At 38.4% G+C, this 20,660-nt stretch overlaps 3 protein-coding genes across 5 annotated transcripts in view; all 3 read right to left on the bottom strand.

The window, feature by feature from the left end:
* The window catches only part of si:ch211-105c13.3 (uncharacterized protein LOC325758 homolog), a 40,268-nt gene extending 22,891 nt beyond the window's left edge, over window positions 1-17,377 (bottom strand). The window contains exon 1 of the mRNA XM_056267687.1: window positions 17,366-17,377. The gene's annotated coding sequence lies outside the window, so the exon portion shown is untranslated. The remainder of the gene's footprint in view (window positions 1-17,365) is intronic.
* On the bottom strand, window positions 3,755-16,426 carry pbxip1b (pre-B-cell leukemia homeobox interacting protein 1b). Of its 3 annotated transcripts, none has more exons than XM_056267680.1 (10): window positions 16,268-16,426; window positions 14,414-14,502; window positions 12,725-12,937; window positions 12,266-12,545; window positions 8,923-9,147; window positions 8,029-8,052; window positions 6,582-6,625; window positions 6,356-6,472; window positions 5,672-5,936; window positions 3,755-5,499 (listed from the first exon to the last, which is right to left on the bottom strand). In XM_056267680.1, exons 2-10 carry the CDS (start codon window positions 14,474-14,476, stop codon window positions 4,154-4,156), a joined length of 2,577 nt encoding a protein of 858 aa, XP_056123655.1. In that variant the 5' UTR covers window positions 14,477-14,502; window positions 16,268-16,426; the 3' UTR covers window positions 3,755-4,153. The 3 variants fall into 3 exon arrangements, with proteins under 3 accessions (XP_056123655.1, XP_056123654.1, XP_056123656.1); XM_056267679.1 differs by having other exon boundaries at window positions 3,756-5,499; window positions 5,672-5,939; XM_056267681.1 differs by lacking the exon at window positions 8,029-8,052 and having other exon boundaries at window positions 3,756-5,499; window positions 5,672-5,939.
* A 300-nt stretch (window positions 17,378-17,677) lies between the features above and the next one.
* Window positions 17,678-19,170, bottom strand: lenep (lens epithelial protein). Its single transcript, XM_056267784.1, has 2 exons — window positions 18,584-19,170; window positions 17,678-17,906 (listed from the first exon to the last, which is right to left on the bottom strand). The coding sequence occupies exon 1, from the start codon at window positions 18,782-18,784 to the stop codon at window positions 18,593-18,595; it is 192 nt and encodes a 63-aa protein (XP_056123759.1). The 5' UTR covers window positions 18,785-19,170; the 3' UTR covers window positions 17,678-17,906; window positions 18,584-18,592.
* Between the last annotated feature and the right edge of the window lie 1,490 nt (window positions 19,171-20,660).

The following is a 20,660-nucleotide window of genomic DNA, read 5'->3' as shown; positions in this document are numbered from 1 at the left end:
TAGCTGGCCGCGGGGCCGCAAATATGCATTTCCCCCAGTGAGCCTTCTTGCGCAGACCCTGCGCAAGGTCAGGGAGGACGAGGAGCAGGTCTTGCTGGTTGCGCCGTATTGGCCCACCCGAACCTGGTTCTCCGAACTCATTCTCCTCGCGACAGCACCTCCTTGGCCCATACCTCTGAGGAAGGACCTACTTTCTCAGGGACGGGGCACCCTGTGGCACCCTCGTCCCGATCTCTGGAGGCTCCACGTGTGGCTCCTGGACGGGACGAGGCAGGTTTGAGTACCCTACCACCAGCGGTGGTGGCTACCATCACTTCCGCTAGAGCGTCGTCCACGAGACACGTCTACGCGTTGAAGTGGAACCTCTTCGTCAACTGGTGCTCTTCTCACCGAGTAGACCCCCGGAGATGTTCGAGAGACTGAATCCTCCTCGCCCTCCTCTCGTACCCTCTTGGGACCTCGCAGTGGTTCTATCTGCCCTGCGGAGTGCTCCCTTTGAGACTTTGCAGTCAGTCGAGCTTAACTTCCTGTCTATGAAGACAGCGCTTCTGACTGCATTGGCCTCCATCAAGAGGGTAGGGGACCTGCACGCATTCTCCGTTGACGAAGCGTGCCTGGAATTCGGGCCGGCCTTCTCTCACGTGATCCTGAGACCACGGCTTGGATATGTGCCCAAGGTTCCTACCATTCCCTTCCGGGACCAGGTGGTGAACCTGCAAGCGCTGCCCCTGGAGGAGGCAGACCCAGCCTTGGCACTGCTCTGTCCAGTACGTGCTCTCCGCATCTATGTAGACAGAACGCAGTGTTTCAGGACCTCAGACCAGCTCTTTGTCTGTTATGGTGGGAAGCTGAAGGGAAAGGCTCTCTTCCAAGCAAAGGTTGTCTCACTGGATAGTGGACGCCATTGCTTTGGCATACCAGCAGCAAGGTCGACCGTGCCCCCTTGGTGTGACCACCCACTCCACCCGGAGTGTGGCGTCCTCTTGGGCTCTAGTGCATGGCGCCTCGCTAACAGACATCTGCAGAGCTGCAGCCTGGGCGACACCCAACACATTCGCCAGATTCTACAATCTCCGAGTGGAGCCAGTGTCCTCTCATGTACTCGCTTCAACCAGCTAGTACCGGACCCGCTCAGATGTCTTCGCTTGCTCGCCATTCCACTCCACGGACTGGATACGTGCGATATTCTCCTCAGGTGAGCTTCCCCGAAAGCCCTGAGTTCCTCCAGCACTCCTGACGTCGGCGCCAGTGTCTATTGCCTGCGCGTCGGCTAGGTGCCTTCCGTGTGCATGGTCCCTCCCCTGAGTGACCCCCACATGTGTATTTCCACTGTAAGCCTCTCTGAGCATGTGTCTTTCCCTCGGCAAGCCACCTTGCCACCCCTGGGGTTGAAATATTCCACCTGCGGCTGGACACCCCAGTGTTCTCCATATGCATCCCTCCGGGTCATATGTGTATTCTTTAAGTCCCCCCCTCTGGGTTGGCAGTAATTGCATATTCCCCTAAAATCTGGGATATGCTCCCCAGTGTACCTTGGTATTCCTGTGCTAAATAGGAGTCCTTCGTCCGTGCTAGTCTCACGACAGGGATCTCAGATTTACACAGGGCACTGGAAGACAGCTGAGAAGGTGGCGTGATTAGACTGGTATCCCCATTCGTCGTCATCCGACGGAACTCGGAGTGACAACGAAAGGGAACGTCTCGGTTACGGATGTAACCCTCGTTCCCTGAGTAGGGAATGGAGACGGTCCGTCTTCCTGCCACTTTCCGCTGTACCTCGGGGATCGCCTGCTCCTCAGCGAAGAAACATGCCTGAATTGCTGCCAGCGTCCTCCTTAAATACCCACGAGGTGAGGCGGAGTTACGCTATGCAAATTCCGCAGACCCATGGCATTTCTTTGCCATTGGCTCGTTTTGTAGTACTCGAAGTCGATAGGCTTCCTAAGCGGAAACCCCCATTCGTCGTCATGTCTCCGTCCCCTACTCAGGGAACGAGGGTTACATCCGTAACCGAGACGATTTCTGTATGAATTTCTTATAAAATATAATCTGATTTTCTTCAGAATTACTATTAACAAAATATTCAACAACAACAAAAAATTCAGTTCATTTGACATTCATACAGAAATTCAGGCTCTGTATATTCAAATATAGTGCAGCACAGGAGGAACCGAGAAAACCTTTTTTTTATTTAGTAACTATAAAGTGATGTGATGAAAAGATAAGGTAGTTTTACCAGCTGTGAGCTGCGATAGAGTCACTGTTGCAGGCCTCATTTAGACGGTTCCCTAAAAATGTACAAATCGTATGGCAAATAACAATCACTGAAAAGAAACACTTCATGCATAACCGTATGCACCTCTTTATTCTGTAAACAGTTTTACAGCAAAAACATTTCCCACTACCATTACCATCTGAACTTCAGCCATTAAAACTTTAAAAAAAGGCAAAATACATTCATTATTACATTTATCTCTGTTGCACTTTTTGTTACAATTTAGTGGTCAGTGACAAACTTCTGCACTCTGCCTTAGTTAAGTAGTTAAGTGTACTAGAGTTTTTGCATTGGACAGTTCAAAAAAGCACAGGGTCTGTGAAAACTAAATGTGCAAGCAGTTTTGCCTGACAGCATAGAGTTTGACACAATTGCAATATGATTCAGATCAAAAACACATATTACAGACCTTAAAATGACAAACCTTCACTCACCTTACTGCATTACATACAACTAAGATGGCCTGCACTTTTCTTTAAATAGCAACACTTTTTAAGAATTACAGACAATACAGGCATTTTGTTTACTAAAGGTATCCTCCATTAAAATGTATAAATAACAGTGAAACTCTCAAACAAATCAGAAACAATGGGCCAAGAGTCCTAACCCTAATGACAAACAAAATAAATTAAAGACTTTAAAAAAGCAGATCATAACAAAAATGATGAGCATTAATACAACTACTCTATCAGTACAACTCTATTTAACATCTGTACAGTGTTTAAGTCAAGTATGATCTTAAAATGCAAATGGATAGTTACATGACTACTTTAAAAGATAAGACAAAATAAGAATATTATTACAAATGAGCTTCGACTGTAACTCTCACATTCAACACTGAACTACATTCTTCTGATGAATATTCATTCTTATGACAAATTATATTCGTGTGAAATGTGCCAGGTCTTCAACATTAACCTGATGTGCCATAACAGTAGATCAGTCCCAAAAAACTCAGTTCCTGACATCGTTCCCTCTGTCAGCATGTTTTCTTGGAGCTGGATTCAGGAATATCTTGATAAAATATCAATCATTTTAATGATAAAATGATTTGATTGATTGTATACTAACATATTACTACACATATAATACAATAACTCTTACAGATAAATGTATTCATCTATTCATTTTAAGTAGCAAGCACCTCATTATCTCTAAAATAGTTTTCTGTCTCTTTCTCCGCTGATAACCCAAGGTTTTTTAATCTAAAACAAACATCCAACAAATTTACAAGAATGCTAGACTATAAAAGTAAAATATAGTAGTAATATGTATTCTGTATCTAGTATTATAATGTTTAATATTATAATATTTGAATGGTTCAATTAATTTGTTAAACATCTGTGTAGTCTATATCATAATTTGAAGATAACATTTACAATTTTGTGTAATTGTATTACAAATATTTGAATTCTTCGTCAGTTTTTTCTAAAGAACCATCTTAAGAAAAAAAGAAAAGAAAAAAAGATTCTTAAGAATTCTTGTTGGTAAGACACAATATTCTTAACATACCTTAAAACAGAAAATAAGGAGAAAATAAAAGCTAGGAGTTTTATTAAGAAAGTTTCGTGAATCCAGCCCCAGATCTTTAGATGACTGAGCAGGCGACTCAAGAGTCTTTATTGAATGGTCAAATGGGCATATTATGTACATGTTCAAATAAAGGTAAAAAAAATGAAAAGTGAGCAGAAACAGCTGTCATGTTGTGAAGAAGGTATTACAGTATTGCTTTATCTATTAAAAGAAAAGGCAAAGCCTAACTGATCAAAATGAATATGCTCTTTAGAAATGACACTCCACACGATTAAGCAGGAAATCAGGCCTGATAGTTTCCAGATGTACCTTTTTTTGAAACCTCCAAATCACCTTAAAGAACCTTCAACCTTTCACTCTTCCGCTCTCTTTCTTCTGCTCTCCCTTCCTCAATTCCTCTGGAAGTGCAAATTTCTCCATCGCCTCCCTTTCAAATTCCTCCATCTCATCGTCATCATCTTCATCGCTCTCCTCTCCCTCGCTGTCGCTCTCTTCACCTTCCGCCAGGTCTTCTAGAATGTCCCCCACGTCGTCCACGAACTCACTGAACGGAATCTGATCATGAGCGAACACTCCATCCGTGAAGAACTCCTTCACCAGCTTATGGAGCTCTTCTTCCCTGGAGGTCTGGTCCTGGGGATCCGGGAGCTTGTTCATGTAGGATTGGAGAAGTGTTTGGAAGTCCCGCAGGCCGACAGGAGCGAGTCCCTCGACTCGAGCGCAGTCTGCCACGCCGCTGCACGTGTCCCGCTGCCCGTTATAGTGCTGGATCCGCTCTCTCTGCTTGCTCCAGTAGTTCTCATGCTCGGAGTGGTGATGGGAGGTTGTCTCGTCTGGTTTCTCCTTCCGCTGTTTCTCCTTTTCACTAGGACTCTTTTTCCCCTCATTTTGATGGTAGAATGCCTTGGTTTTTTTCTCCTCCTTTATTCCCTCTTTTTTCCACTCTTCATCTTTTGACTCCCTTTCTTTCTCCCTCCAATGCTTTTCCTTATCTTTTCCACCATCCTCTTTGGGAAACTCTCTCTCTCCTTTCCGTTTTTTCTCCGTTTTATCATTGTGTTTTCCCTCACTCTTTTCCTTTCTCCACTCCTTTTCACCTTTCCATTCATCTTTCCATTCTTTATGATCATTCACACTCTGTTTATCGCTTTTCCAGTCTTTGTCCTCTTTCCATTCCCCTTTGGGTTTCCATTCCTTTTCCTCTTTCCCTTTCTTTTTCCCAGTATCCTTCCAGTCTTTTTTGTCTCCCCTCCTCTCATCCTGTCCTACATGTTTGTCTTTCTTCCCCTTTTTATCTTCCTTCCATTCTTTTTTCTCCTCCCACTCTTTAAAATTTTTCTTGTCTTCACCTTCTTTCCCTATTTTACCATCACCTCGTTTTTTGTCCTTCATCCACTCTTTTCTCTTCCCAGCTTTACCTTCTTCCTGGTGGCTTTTATCTTTTTTCCAGTCTTTCTGTTCCTTAGTATGTTCTCCCTCAGTGCCTCTCTTGCTCCTTTCTTTGTCATCTTCCTTTTTTCCACTTTTCTTTTTCCTTTCTTTGTCTCCATTGCTTTGTTCTTTCTCCACACTCTTTTTGTCCCAAGTCTTCCTGTACTTCTTGTCTTGTCTGTCTATGGGCAGTACATCTCTTTTGTTTCCAGCAGGGGGAACTCGAGAGGCTGCAACGAGATGCACAGGTTCTGCTCTTTCTGGAAGAGAGTTAAGATGGAGTTTATAGTAATATGTTGGATTAAATATTTCATGAGCATTGCATTTTTAAGAAGTGCATCAAGTTAAAGAGATGCATATGCTACTGGATTGTAAATTCACAGAGCACATGCGTTTCAGTGATGGATCGTTGCTGATGTGCGTTTACCGCACCTGTGCTCTGTGTGAGCTGTGAAACTTTTGCTCTCAGATGCTCCAGTTCACTCTGCAGTGATGGCAGGGCCTCCAGCTCTTTCTTTGCTCTCACATTTTCTTCTTTCATTCTCTTGTTCTCTTGCTCCAGCTCCTTCTGAAGAGCAGGTAGCCTGTCTAGTTCTCCTTTTATCCTCTGGTACTCCTCCTCCAGCTCTTCTCTCCTCACACGCTCTTTCTCTCCATCCTCTGCCTGAAGCTGCGCTGCTTTCAGTTCACCTTGATGTTGCTGAGTTTACAAATGAAATGGGCAAATGATGAACAGTGAACAACTGAAACACTTTAAAGGGGTCATACATTGGAAATCTAAAGTTTCCCTGCTCCTTTGAATTATAAAAGAGAATGATGCAATACAGAAATAGCCTTATTACATGTAACAGTCATTCAAAAGTAAATTGCAACAGCGTTTGTACCCAGAGACCTTTAGGAACAGAATAAGAGATGATTTACATATACTGTATACACATAAATGTAGTGCACTTAAAACAGCTTATTTACTTGTAAGGGTCAAAGAAAAAGTGAAAAAAACATTCATGCAAGACAAAATTAGAACTGTTATTGGTTAAAAAAACCTTGAGAAATATTATAAATGGACTTCAGGATTTTTTTGGACTTTATTTAGCGCAGATCTGCACATGTCTGTACCTGAAGTTGTGCCTGTAGTACCAATATTTGCTGATCTTCCTTTGCCTGTTTGCTTAAAATATCTGGAGGCTGAAGATCAACAGGCGTGTCTCTGGAGACTTCAGGGTTCAGCCACTCCTATCACACACAAATACATCCACAATTCAAAAGGCTATATAATACTGACTAAGATATAAATTGTAGGTCTGAAAAATCACACATAAAACAGAAGAGCAAATGATCAGACCTGATTTGTTGGATCCTTCAGCTCTTTAACATCCATGTCTGCTTCTGAGAGGAAAACAACATGACCAAAGCTCACTTGATAATACATCGTAAAAAAAAAAAAGGAAAAAAAAAAGCAACACATCAATGTGAAGAAGATGGGGAAGGAAACATGAAGCCGTAACATTCAAACAATAGGGATAGAAGGATCACACAAAGCATGCGGTTGCAGCACTGCATGCAATGTTCAGAATTGAATCTGTAATCTTCCGATTAGTTTTCTAAATGTATGCATCATTCATGTCACTAATCTGATATGGTGTTTCAATCTTTCAAAGTTGTTCAGAGTTGTTGTGCATCCACTGACATTGCAGGATATTAAAATGCTGCACAAACAATTTCAAACGCAACTGCCAGGCGTTACTGTAAAAAAAAAAAAGAGACTTCAAAATGGAAACATTATTTAGTGCCAAGAAAAAAACTCTCAATTTAACATTAAGTATTATTCAAAATAAGAATATTAAGCACACAAAAAATAATGCACTTATTATTAGATGTAATGAAGCATTCAAATGTTTTATTAAATGTCTGATATAAAAAAAATATAGGCAGTTATTAAAATGTTTTGTGGGGTGGTGAAAATATTTCAGGCTATAAAATATTTTGAGTCACATACAGTGAGAGATATAATGAGCTTGTATCAGTGGTTCTCAACCAGGGCGCTGGAGCACACTATGGTGCTTCAAGATATCTCAAAATGATGGAAAATAAGACAACAATCATTAAAATAAGCTAAAAACAAAATAATAATAATGAATTAACCGTCTTTTTTTGTCTTGCCAGGTACAGTACAGTACGAGGCAGCCTAAGTTTAAATATCTGATTTCTAGACATTGAAAAGTGTATATTGATACAACCTGTAATGGGCATTTTAATGCATAATAAGAATATAAAGCTTTCTAGATTTGCTAAGCTCTAAAATATTTTATCAGGTAGAAATTTGCCATTAAAAAAAAAGAAGAAAAAATTCCTTATCCTTAATCTGATGGTGGAGGCTTGGAGTCAAAAAGGTTGAGAACCAGTGGTTTATATTTAGCAAATATTCATTATAGCACAAAAGCGGCAACAGCAAATTACTTTGAGATAAATTATCTTTCAGCTCAACACACACACACGTTTCCATGTTTTATGGGGACTTAGACAATGATTTTTATACTGTACAAACTGTATATTCTATCCCCTCACACTAACCTTACCCCTAAGCCTACCCATTACAGAAAACCTTCTGCATTTTTACCTTTTCAAAACACTTAATTTAGTATGATTTATAAGCAGCTTTCCTCATGGGGACCAAAAAATTCCCCATAAGGTCAAAATTGACTGGTATTACTATCCTGGTTGGTCCCAATAACGTAGGGAATACCAGGCGCTCACACACGCACACTTGCATACACTCTCTCTCTTCCTACCATCATCCAGGTCCATGAGAACACCTGTGGAACAACACACCTCAGTCTCAGACACAGGAACATATTCAAATTCACTATCTGATTTAGGCCACTGCATGGGTACATTTCGGTCACATGACCCCTTTTATGAAACCATATTCAATATCAGTTTGTCCAGGAGTCTTTGGAGAATTTGACTATAACCATCATTATGAATGTGTGGTATCATCATTTATAAATGATGACCATCATTATCTCAAACAAACACATTTCTAATATGTAGTACTAATAACTGCAGCATCGTCTTTACTAGATGATCCAACTTATGAAAAAAAAAATGAAAAAAAAAAAAAAATGAAAAAAAAAAGGTATTCACACTTAAACAGAAAGTTTTAGGATTTTTTTTCTTCCAATTTTCCATTTTTCAATTTTATTTTTTCAATTTTAATTTGCAATGATACATTTTATTTAAAATTTTAGTGCTGAATATGGTAATTAAATAAGTTTCTAAAGGCCAATTCACACCGCACAGACAAACGGCAACAAACAAGTTGGCCATTGGATTTAGAATTTTCTGAAAAAATAACTGTCACGTTCACACAGCCCCAACAGACACCGACACATGCCGATTGATCATGGTCGGGGTTTGTTTTCACCCCACTAAACAACACCAACAGACGCCGACAGGGGAAACACAATGATCCAGCAAAACCCAACAAACGTGTATGTTGCCGTTTGTCCATGCGGTGTGAATTAGCCTTAAGTATTAAAAATATACATTTATTATTATTTGATTATCTGAACATGCTAGGTACTGCATTTATAATGAATCCAGAGAATACAGCAATCTTTAGACCAAAAGCCTCAAATAATTTTTTTTTAAAAAGAGTGTGAAAACAGGAGCCTCATGCTCACCCGAGAAAAAAATGGTTCCTAGTCCTAGAAGAATGACAGATGCAAGGATGCACTTATTCAAGGAAAAGACGGTTTCCTCTTCTCTTTGAGGGAGCTGAAAGTCTTCCTCCTCTCCCTCTTCATCATCCTCTGCCTCGGTCTTGTCCAAAGAGCCCAGGTGGGAGATTTTTCTCTTTCGTAAACCATCCCCCTCCTTCCTGTTTGTTTCCAACACTCCTTTAGGCTCTACACAAAAACAGGACATACGATTATATTCAGTAGATATTAAAAACATGATTTTTTTCTAAACACGAAAAAAAGCAATCTTTATACAGCTGGTTAGTACAGCAGCCATGTCTGTTTTTTAGGGGGGCCTTTATGGATGTTTTATATGTGTGTGTAAAATAGCTAACGTTATTTGCACAAGTAGGTATAACTACTATGATTAACTATTCACTGTCCTCTGATTGTAGGGTTAGGGATGTCTGGTGAATCGAGGCTCTACTCGTGTACTGAGGCGAAGGCTCTATTTCTGGAACTCCCCACAGTCACTTCATCAGTCTGGTCTGCAGCTTCAGTCACTGCACATTAGCAAGACGACTAAAACTCGCCATACTGAAGCATTTCCAAATGAGATTATCATACATTTACAATACCGTTTAAAGGGGGGGGGGGGATTTTTTTGGAAAGAAATTAATACTTTTATTCAGCAGGGATCCATTAAATATATCATAAGTGACAGTAAAGACATAATATGTGACCTGATCCAGCAAAATGAGTCACAGTGACCCAAATTAAAAAATTGAGATTTTGGTATTAATGGAAAGAGGAGACCTTAAGCTTTCAATTGATATCCTAGTCAAAGTCATACCTTGAATGGTTGTAAAGATATACACATTTGAATTATGGTCGTCTGCCCTCTTTTTCCAATTGAAAACCTGAGAAAATCGCTTTTAAAGTTTTTTTGCCCGTTTTTTGTTGATATCTTTCAAAATCCATTACATTTAAAGGGATAAACTATTTATTTTACAGCTTAATTTGACCAAAGACATTAATATATAAATGCTATTAAACCAGGCTGAAGCTCAAATTATTTTAAAGTTTTTATTTGAATAAATAATTTAACAGTAGGCCTACCTTTTACAAAAATTTACTAAAATCAGAAAGATTGAACAGAGGTGCTACATTGCTTGAGAGTGTGTGTGTGTGTGTGTGTGTGTGTGTGTGTGTGTGTGTGTGTGTGTGTGTGTGTGTGAGAGAGAGAGTGAGAGAGAAAGTGAGAGGCAGAGAGACAAGGAAACAGATCAAATAATGCTAGTCTATGCAATTTATATCTTAGTGTAGGCTAGTTGACAATAACAGCCTAACAAATTTATAACGGAGATACCAACAAATATTGGGTTAATCAAACACATTAATGAATTCTCCTTGCAGATAAATAGCTACACTCATTCACATTTGTCAATCACGTTATGTCAATCACGCGTGCACACTACGACACTTTCATCCGTTATATAAAAACAATCGTAAGTTTTTCGCATCCGTAGCAAGCAGTTTGAATGGTGTTTTGACAATTCGGAGCCACCGAATCAATACGAAAAAACGCATACGAAAAAAACCCGGACTCAGTGTGCAATGGCCAGGGGGCTTGATGACGCTTTGGCAACTTTGCTCGCTTTTGACAGCGACATTTCTCAAATTAATAATATTTAATCTTTCTGAGGAGATCTGCTAGCTTGTTTATTACACAGAGCGCTCGCTGCGAGTCTGACAGGAGGGTGGCTGGACCAATCGCGTGCCGGTCAGTCGAAACGGCTTCCCATCGACAAATGATCAGCGTTGGTGTACATTTCTAAGCTTTTTGATTGGTTCTATACAACGTGTAACACCATTTAAAGAGCAGAGATAGTGACGTTTCAGGGGATACCCGGGAAATGCTCAGAGATGACGCGAGGAGTTGAGAAAAGCAATGTTCATTTCCAGCGAATTTAGTAAAACTTTGTAAACTTTAATAGTAATTTAGATACCTTTACTCAATTATCTGGACTACGAAACTTTGGGAGATTATTTTTGAATGTCTGTTCTTTGAAATTAGCACAAAAAAAAAATTCTATTATTTAATTGTTTTTCCACATAATCGGCCCATATCTTAAAATAGAACGTTGCGACTTCCGACTCATTTCGCCAGATCGGGTCACATATTTCAAATTTCTGTTTCAAATAAATAGTGTTCTTTAGAACTTCCTTTCCATCAAAGGATCCTGAAACAAAAAAAACGTATCATGATTTCCATGAGCACAACTGTTTAATTGAGCAGCAAATCATTAGAATGAGGTAACACTTTACAATAAGGTTTCATTAGTTACCTACTTTAGTTAACATAAACAAAAAATGAACAATCCTTCGATAGCATTTATTAACCTTAGTTAATGTTAATTTAAACATCTACTAATACATTATTAAGATCAAAAGTTGTTTTTTGTTAAAATTAGTTAATGCACTGTGAACAACTGTATTTTTATTAACTAACATTAACAAAGATGAATAAATGAAATACTGTAACAAACGATTTGCTCGTTGTTAGTTCATGGCAGTTAATACATCAACTAATGATAACAAATGAGACCTTATTGTAAAGCGTTACCTAGACTGATTTCTGAAGGATCATGTGAAAAAAAATCTGCTTTGACATCACAGGAATAAACTACAATTTAAAATGTATTACAATAGAAAATAATCATTTTAAATTGTAATATTTCACAATATTACTATTTTACTGTATTTTTAAACAAATAAATGCAGCCTTTGGAAGTATTAAAAAAAACATCTTTCAAAAACAGCCTTTTGAACGGTATGTGTACTGTATGTTGTGTTACACAAGCTGCTTAAAGCAGTCCTACAATGATTTTTTCTGTAGCCATATCCTTCCTTCAAATGACTTATAAAGACCGTAAATTTAATAAACTAAAGACAAACCATCATGCACCATCTGAGACCACTTAAAAAGATTTGGGCAATAAATACAGAATGAAGTCCGTAGTGTTTTCAGGATGCAGGAACAAGCAAACATTCTCTTAAACCAGAGGGAAAAAGCATAGACAATGATGCATCCGAAATGTAATCAGAGTTGACACGCTGTATATATAAAGAACAACATTAAACAGAAATCAAGCTGTCAAGCTGCCACCAGTCATCATGCAAGTCCATCATCATTCCATAACAGACCTGCCAACTGTAGTTAAGCTCCATTTTGACCACCACCAACACTTTCAAATGTACACATACACAAAACATAGAGAAATCAAATATAAATATACTGAGGAAAAAGTATGTGGCACTACCATTTATGTTGTATATAACTCACCTTCAGTTTTCCTCAGAGACTCTCTTTCCTGACAAACTGAAGCAGGAAGTGGACTTGATCCAGAGGTAGGACCTATGTGAGTATATGAGTCAGAGAATGAATCAACATCAGTGCCAGGAGAAACTGGGCTCTCCGAGTGGCCTGTAAGGGCCTCTCGTTCCTCATGGTCAGGGGTCCAGGAGCTGACATCCTCAACAGTGGCACTGACAGAGATGGGGTCTTCATTGACATGTGCTGCATTCAGCTGGGCCCGACCATCATTCGTCTCTGGAGACGTTACCTGGCAAACATTTGGTAGATCAACAAAATTCTGTTACTATTTGACATTAAAGGAATAAGAAAAGTGCATGAGGAAATGACCGAAATGTCATTTTTGGGTGACCTAAAAGTCATAAAGTAATATTTATTATGGCAATTAGGATATGAGATCATCTAAAGCATTTATTCAAGGAAGGACACCTGAGTTTCCTGAGCTTGCTCTGACCCATGGGTGAGAGCTGGGTCAGACTGCAACTGTGATGATGTCTCTGTCTCTGGCTGGTGAGCAGATACTTCAGAGGAGTGCTTCTCCAGGTCACTGTTGGCCTCCGATGAGGGCTCAGGTGCTTTAGAAAGCTGCCCCTCGACCTTATGACCTTCAGCTACCGGACCCACATTCTCAGCTCCAGACTCCTGCACATGAAAAGTGTCTCTGTCAAACAAACCTAATCTCTATAATTTTAGCATCGTCTTGACACAATATCCTACAACGAGAGTAATTGGGTTGTGGGTCAGTGAACTTAAAGGAATAGCCTAGTTCACTTCAAAATGAAAATTCTGTCATCAATTACTCACCCACAAGTTGTTTCAAATCTATATGAATTTCTTCTACAACCAAACAGTTGATGGACCCCATTGACTTCCATAGTATTTTTTTTCCTACTATGAAAGTCAATGGGGCCCATCAACTGTCTGGTTGCCGACATTCTTCAAAATATCTTCCTTTGCGTTCAGCAGAAGACAGAATCAAAATATCCTAAAACCACTTGCGCACAGTGTTATTTATTTCAATTGTGTGCTTACATTATGCTAAATGTTTCCAAGAATTTGTAAATTCAGAGAAATTCACAATTTTAAATAGTGCCCGTCCCTTGTAACTTGTCGCCTGTCAATGACGTAATATCCACGTTAACCCTGGTTTCCGCTTGTACTGCCATAGTAACAATGGCGACAAACGTGGACAACCACGTTACGTCTAGCGGCACACTCACGCTGTTGTGGTTTCGTTTAAACATTATAGAGCGTGACAAGCAGACTTTGGGACAAAAGGAGAAATAAAACGAGGATCAATATCGGCACAGCGTTTTCGAGATGCCGAGAGCTCCACATCCGCGACTAACTTAGACTTGACAGAGGTTCATGAGTCACGACTTGACCGGGACGCCGCTCTTGCATGTCCTTTATTAGACAGGTGAGCAAATGTACATAAAACGAATCAATGTTATATAGCTCAACATGATGAAATGTTAGAATATGATCAGTATGTTATTCTAATGTTGATCTAGCTTACTGCTAGTCTCATATAGCCAACAAACTAACACATAGAATAACATTATAACTTTCAACACACTCAAATGCAGTTACGTGTGATAGTGAAGTAGACCAAGTGAAACAGCGCTGCGTTACCTCACAAGTTTCATTCGTCTAATAAAACTGACCAGTGTGATAGTAATTCAGCACTTGCGGATAGTTCGGTAGAATGAAATGTCCTTATTCCTTTATATCCGTGAGACTTGCGTGTGGCGCTGATATCTGTCTCTTATTAGCAATCGCGCCCTGCTTCATACCACAGTCATGTTAAAAAACATGAATGTTTTCACTCATCCATAAACATTATTAGATCCATTGGCATGACGATAAGTTCCATGATTCTGCTTATTCACTGCGTCATCAACCTACGCCTTTGTTTTAAGAGGTTAGCGACCCCTAGCGGCGAAAAAAATTACATATTGTAGCTTTAAGGTCACTGCATGTATGATTTGCATTTTATTTTTGAATAAACCGATAGATTCAACGTAACGTCACTGACCCTTGTATCAAGACATGCAACAACATGATAATTTTCAAACCTCAGAGACTTCTGCCCCTGCTTCTGACACTGAAACGCACCTTTACCCCTGGGGTAAGAAGAGTCCAGCTGTTGCCACTGGCACTGTTGCTGTTTTCAGACATCGCCCCCTAGCGGCTCCGTCCAGCAACTGCAAAACACACAGTAAGTGTTCTTAAACACTTCAGAAAGTCATCAGCTCTATTTCAGTGACAAATCAACAGGCAATATAATAAAATGTAAGGGTTAACTAATATGTGTTGAGTTTCATTGCATGAGTCCAAAACAATAACATACTTAAAGGACATGTAAAAGACTTTGAACATGTAGGCCTATTATACTACTGTTTTGCATACATCACAAATGCTGTCTGTGCACATTAGTCACGTAACCCCAAATGAACAACGTTTATATAATAGAGATGGTGGAGAGCGAGTTCAATGAGGACGGTGACTCCACTACAGGCCTCTATGAGTGAAAAAAGTAGAGAAGGAAACAGTGAAAAGCTGGAGGTGAAGTGAAAGAGTTTTCACTTCATTAGTATTATCCATTGGTTGCACCACCGGTTCCCTTGCTGGCAAATATCTTGGCACAGAACTGTGTAACTAAGGATGTCAAGAGAAACAGCACTAAAGGCATTAATGCAAGAAGAGAATGGTGGAGTTATACTCCTGCTGACAGCACCGACAAAAACAAAGCAATGGACCTACTGTCACTACCAGAATACCAGTGAGAAAACCAAGACTGATGTGTTCTACTTTTCCAAGTGGGCCAAAGTCTAACAATCATTTACAGCAACTTATTCAAACATTTTCCATTTGTGCTAAATCTTATGAATATTCAGTAATCAGATTTTTAAGATCTGGCAAAAAGACCGAGCAAGAATGGGACCCTGTTAAGCCAAAATGGTGAATCTTAAAAGCAAATGTCAAAAATGAAAGAGGCCTAACCACAGTCGAACCACTTTGTGACACACTTCACTCTTTAATAAGGATCTTATTCCTTTCGCAGTAATTTGGGTCTGCTAATAATGTGACTCCCATGAGAGTTTTTTTTCAATGTAGCCATGAGCCATGAGAGTTGTTGAGAATATAGAAGAATGTCTGAAATAGATGGTAACAGCTAAAAATAACACAGAAAGAAGCACAAAGTGCACCTAAATGAACTGGTATTATCCGAGGATTCTGTTACAAAACTGAAAATACTGGTATTTAATATTTATATAAATGATAAATAAATAATTATAAATAGTATATTATAATACATTATTTTTTGTAAAGAATTTATTTAATATCACATTTTAAGTTCACAGACAAAAGCTTAACTTTCACAGGCTTCTTAAAATATTAATGTAATACAATAAAAGTAATTATACTCTGTAATTATGAATAATAACAATTACTGGTTATCATTTTACAGAAGTAACAATAACTGTACAATGGCATTTTGTGGAAAAATATGAGTACCATGGTAAATGTTTGAACTGTTAGATTATCCCTGAGTTTAACCATGTTAGCCCAGATTTGAAAGGAAAAGCTTCGTTCATCAGTTCGTCTGTCAGTCTTATCTCTCCCATCACCTCATCCTAAATAAAATGCCCATACAAGGACACATCTTGACGAGATGAAAACATCCGCACAACTATTATTACTTTCATGCGTCAAAAATAGTATACTGCACGCCATATGTTCTCTGTGTGTTTGTTTTGTTACACGCTACACTTCGGTGTACATTTTAAGCAGAGGCAGCGGTCAAAATAGGAGTGTTCAGTATAAAACCCTCAAGCAAATGTCCGAGGCGCAGTTTACATACATGCACATGCCGGAAATACAGAAACAAAAAACAAGCCGACGGGTTTCACAAATGTGAGTTTGGTTAAAATAAAAAATGTCTAAAAGTATCAAACAGAACCATACCTGGTAACTCTGAGGCACCTTTCCTTTCTTTAATACAGGTTTAATTTCCACCACTTTCTCGTGTCTTGTGCCAAGTTGCAAACTCCAGTGTGCATTTTTGTCTTGGAGTCGTGTTTGTCAGTAAAGTTTTCCGCCAATCAGCGCTTGCCGTTCAGCTATGTCCCGCCCACATGCTGCATTCTCCACCAATGACAGCATACTTTCTCCTCCGTCCTTCAAAGCACACCTTTTTTTGTGACTGACAAACACAGGTGACATGAAAATGAGGAGCATATGCTAAAACAAACGGGGAAAGGATCCGAACCTCCATCCGAATGTATTACGGTAGACTTGGTATATACGTATGGTTACGTAAAATCATAGAGGTGTCTTTTGTTTTTTGACAATTTTACAGATTCAAAACCAATTTCAAAATATATTTCTAGCAAAATAGTGGTTTGAGTCACTTGCTCTGATGAATATAATATTTTCCTAATAATAAAAACAGATCAACAACATATGTCTCTTAAAAAAATAATTTCGTGTTTGTGATGCTTTTTTATAGTTACTATTGGTTGCTTATTTGGATTCATGTTGTTTGTCTCGAAAACCTACTGATTTTTTTAAAAATAAATAAAAAAGAGACTACAATTTTATATATAAACTATAGTGACTATAAACTACTATAAACTATAGTTATCAAAAAATATACAATGACATTTAAAAAAAAAGAAGAAATCTATAGCCCTGGACTTTTGAAAGAGATCTGAGCCATATTTAGGCACCCTAATATCACTGTGCATGTGCTTATTTCACTTTTTGACTTTAGTAAGTAAGCAAGCAACCTCAGAATACCCCAACATTAACATTGCTACAACTACGTCATTAGCAACTGTACAAAAATGATGCCATATCAACCACCCAAAACACCCAGACATTATGCATGGTGACGGGTTTAGCATTATAGCGAGCGAGCACAGCCTACATCTTCTTCAGAAACTCTAATTCATGTGGTTCAGATAACATAATATTTTGAGTTTCTGTTGATATATCCTTCATTGTTTTAACTCAAACTTTTAATTCCAATGAACTCAAAATCTTAAGGAAACCAGGTTACTTTAAGTTAAACCAACAATATTATTTTACAGTGTACAGATAGATAAGTGACTCTACATTGACCTTGAGTGTAATACGTCCGTTTATTTTATTTATTCTGATAAAGCATATGATATGCTACTTCTTTAGATATGCTATGCTACTTATGCTACTTCACCATGCATTTTTTTCACCAACACATTTTGTAACCATTTATGTAAAATGTTTAGTATGTATTTTAATGAGCATATTTATGGCATACTGTATTTGTTCAACTTGTATTTGCATATGTATTGTTTTTTTTTATTTCATTACACAATAACAGTTTATACCATTTTAAACCATTAAAAAGAAAAACACCTTTTTCTGTTTATACACAATCAGTTTTTCTCTATATTATTTTTATTTATTGTACAATTTAACAATACTGCTTTAAAGCGCATTAATACAGCAGCCTCTGATGCTTGTTAGGCATGTGTGTGTTTATGCATGTGTGAAGAGATCTGGATTCAGGCCAACGTATCATCAACACAGCTGTGATGAATCATCCATTGGCTCAAAAACTCTAAAAAAAGAAAAAGACATAATAAATAACAATGTAAATCTGCTTTAGATATGATCTGGCAATTAATATACTGGTTTAGTGCCATGTACTAGTATTCAGAATAATACATTCAGCAGATTTTTGGGGTTGCATGGGGCGCCCCCTAACGGTAGCATCAGTAGACTGCACACAATTAAACAAGGTCAAGGCTAAATGTTTGTGAGCCCTCGCTCACATTTATTGTTTCAATAAATGTTTGAATCATCGATATAAATGAGCATTACATATTGCTTAACATTATTATCTTATAGTTCTTGAAACCTGACATTTCAATTACTTCATTGTGTGTAGTCATTTTGGTATTAAAACAAAGTTAAAACTTTTAAAACCGTTTCCGTAGTTGAAATAACGAATTATAAATATTTGATGAAAAACTTAAATGAAAATTAGAAATGTTGCAACGTGACAACTGAAATGTTATATTTTTAAGTAGGCCAACTAAAATGACTAAAACTCAAATAAAAAGAAATTAAAGCTAAATAAAAAAATACAAAAACTTAATTGAAATGACTGAAAATATAAAACTGGTAGCCAATTTTAAAATATGTATAAAATATAAATACTGAAATAACACTGATTGTATGCTATAATTGGTACATACTCACAATCATTTATTTTCTTAAAAAAATTGGTTCTACCTTTCTTTCTCAGTCCAGGATCTCTTTGATGCACCAGCAGCAGAGCAGGAAGTAGAGGCAGTCTTTAAGAGACTGGATAGTTCCATATGCCATATTTCCTCCCTGCATGCCTTTGTCACGGCCCATCCTCATGGCTGCATCTCCCAGATCTTGGCCCAGTGAGGAGGGCATGGCCCGGGGCAGCGGACGCTCTGGATTCATCTCTCTCCAACGCTCCACGGCCGACTGGAGAGCGCGAGCAATACTTGAAGGGAGGGACTGGAGGAGAGCGGGCCAGGTCCTTGTTTGCCGCTGCGCGTTGTGGGTCTCCACTTTTTCCTTCAACCGTAACCTCTCTTCTGAAGAAACCCTGAAGTGAACTGCCTTCCCACTCTATGCTCTGACAGGGATACACCCCAGTGCCCCCAGTAAAATAGGTTTTATTCAGCTGTGGAAAATGCCAGCTAACTGTTCACCTGCCATTACACAATGGCCTCACAACATCTCTCATCTACCTATTGTTCATCTCTAATTCCTCTACTGTTCACTGAAAGGTCCTGAATGACTGTCAAAATATTGCTCCATAGTGCACACACAAATACAGATAGTCTGTGCTCTAACAATGAGCAATATATGTTTCAAAGCATTTATTAATCTTTGTTAAAGTTAGTAAAAATCTATTTGTTCATTTCTTTACTTGTTTGTTGCATTAGAAAAACCTCATTTTGAAACCTTTATTATTAAGAGTGTAGTAAATGTATTAGTTACCATTAACATAAAATGCTGTAGAAGTATTGTTCATTGTTTGTTCATGTTAACTCACATAGTTTACTAATTTTAACAAAATGAAACCTTAATGTAAAGTATTACAGAATAATGTCACGGCCATTACAGCAATAAGAATCTGAGATCTGACACATTTAGGGCCTGTGAACCCCTTGAGCAATAGATTTATGCACATTATTTGAAGTTGTCTGGTATATAAAAGGGATCTAGATCAGAGCCGCTCAAATAAATGTCCGTTTTATCATTTAAAAGGATTTTGTGCTATACAAGGCAATAGGTAAAAATGAAATGCAGAAAGGTGAATGATATATATGTATTTATATATGTAATCTATCGTTTGATACAGGTGTAAACATTTATGTTTTCCCCAAAGAACAACAACATAAAACAAATTATTAAAATAATCAAAAACATGTATTTTGTTTTTAAAAAAAGAAGAGGCAACAATTATATAAGCAAATAAGAAAAAGATAGCCTTTGGCTTCGAAAATGGCAAACAACCAACCACAACACAAAAGTCACCATTACCACAATAACAGGAAGGGTTTCCATGCAACAAAAGGCCGCTGTGAAATATGAAAATGAGCAAACTGTTGAGTGGCGAGTCAGAGTTGTAATAGTCAGATTATTCCAGACCATTCCAGCCCTGTGTATGTACGCATCCACGCACACACAGACTCATAAACACACTTTGTTTAAACTCCATTACCAGAGTCACCAGATCTGTGGTGCCATCAGCACATAAAAACTGACATCAAATGATTAAAAAAAAAACATTCAATGCATAAATTTGAATTAGAACAGGCTAAAAATCACTTAAGCGTGAGGGCTGGTCACATACAGCTGCAGCTGGAATCCATCTGGATTTTATAATGTGGAATGAATGTTGACCAGTGACTCAAAACACACAACTTACATCCACTAAAAAGGCTAAAAATACAAGTTGCCCATTTTTGATTCATAAAGCATCCAGATAAAGGGCCTTTGTATATCTGACTAAGCAAATCCTCATCATTTACATAGACGTGTGTGATAAACACAATGTGATGGCGTTGTCTTCAGGGGAGCTAGTCAAATCTTACACCTTTTTTTTTTTTACCCAGTACAATCCTGCGAGTTTGCAAATTCCCAAGGGATACATTTGACACAGATCCACAAAGTAAATGACTGGTTTTAGACATAGCTATTAGCATAGGCAAAGCTTATTTACATGTTGTCTTACAGGGCATCTAATGTTGGTCTCCGAATAAGAGACAGAACAAGGTGTTTATTCACAAACGCAAGTTTAAGCAACATAACGTGATACTAACCG

The sequence above is a fragment of the Rhinichthys klamathensis genome, unplaced genomic scaffold (genome assembly GCF_029890125.1).
Source record: "Rhinichthys klamathensis goyatoka isolate OS25496 unplaced genomic scaffold, OSU_Roscu_1.1 h1tg000262l_1, whole genome shotgun sequence".
Classification (NCBI taxonomy): Eukaryota; Metazoa; Chordata; class Actinopteri; order Cypriniformes; family Leuciscidae; genus Rhinichthys; species Rhinichthys klamathensis.
The sequence above is the reverse complement of the archived record's forward strand: the minus strand, read 5'-3'. Positions and strand labels throughout refer to the sequence as shown.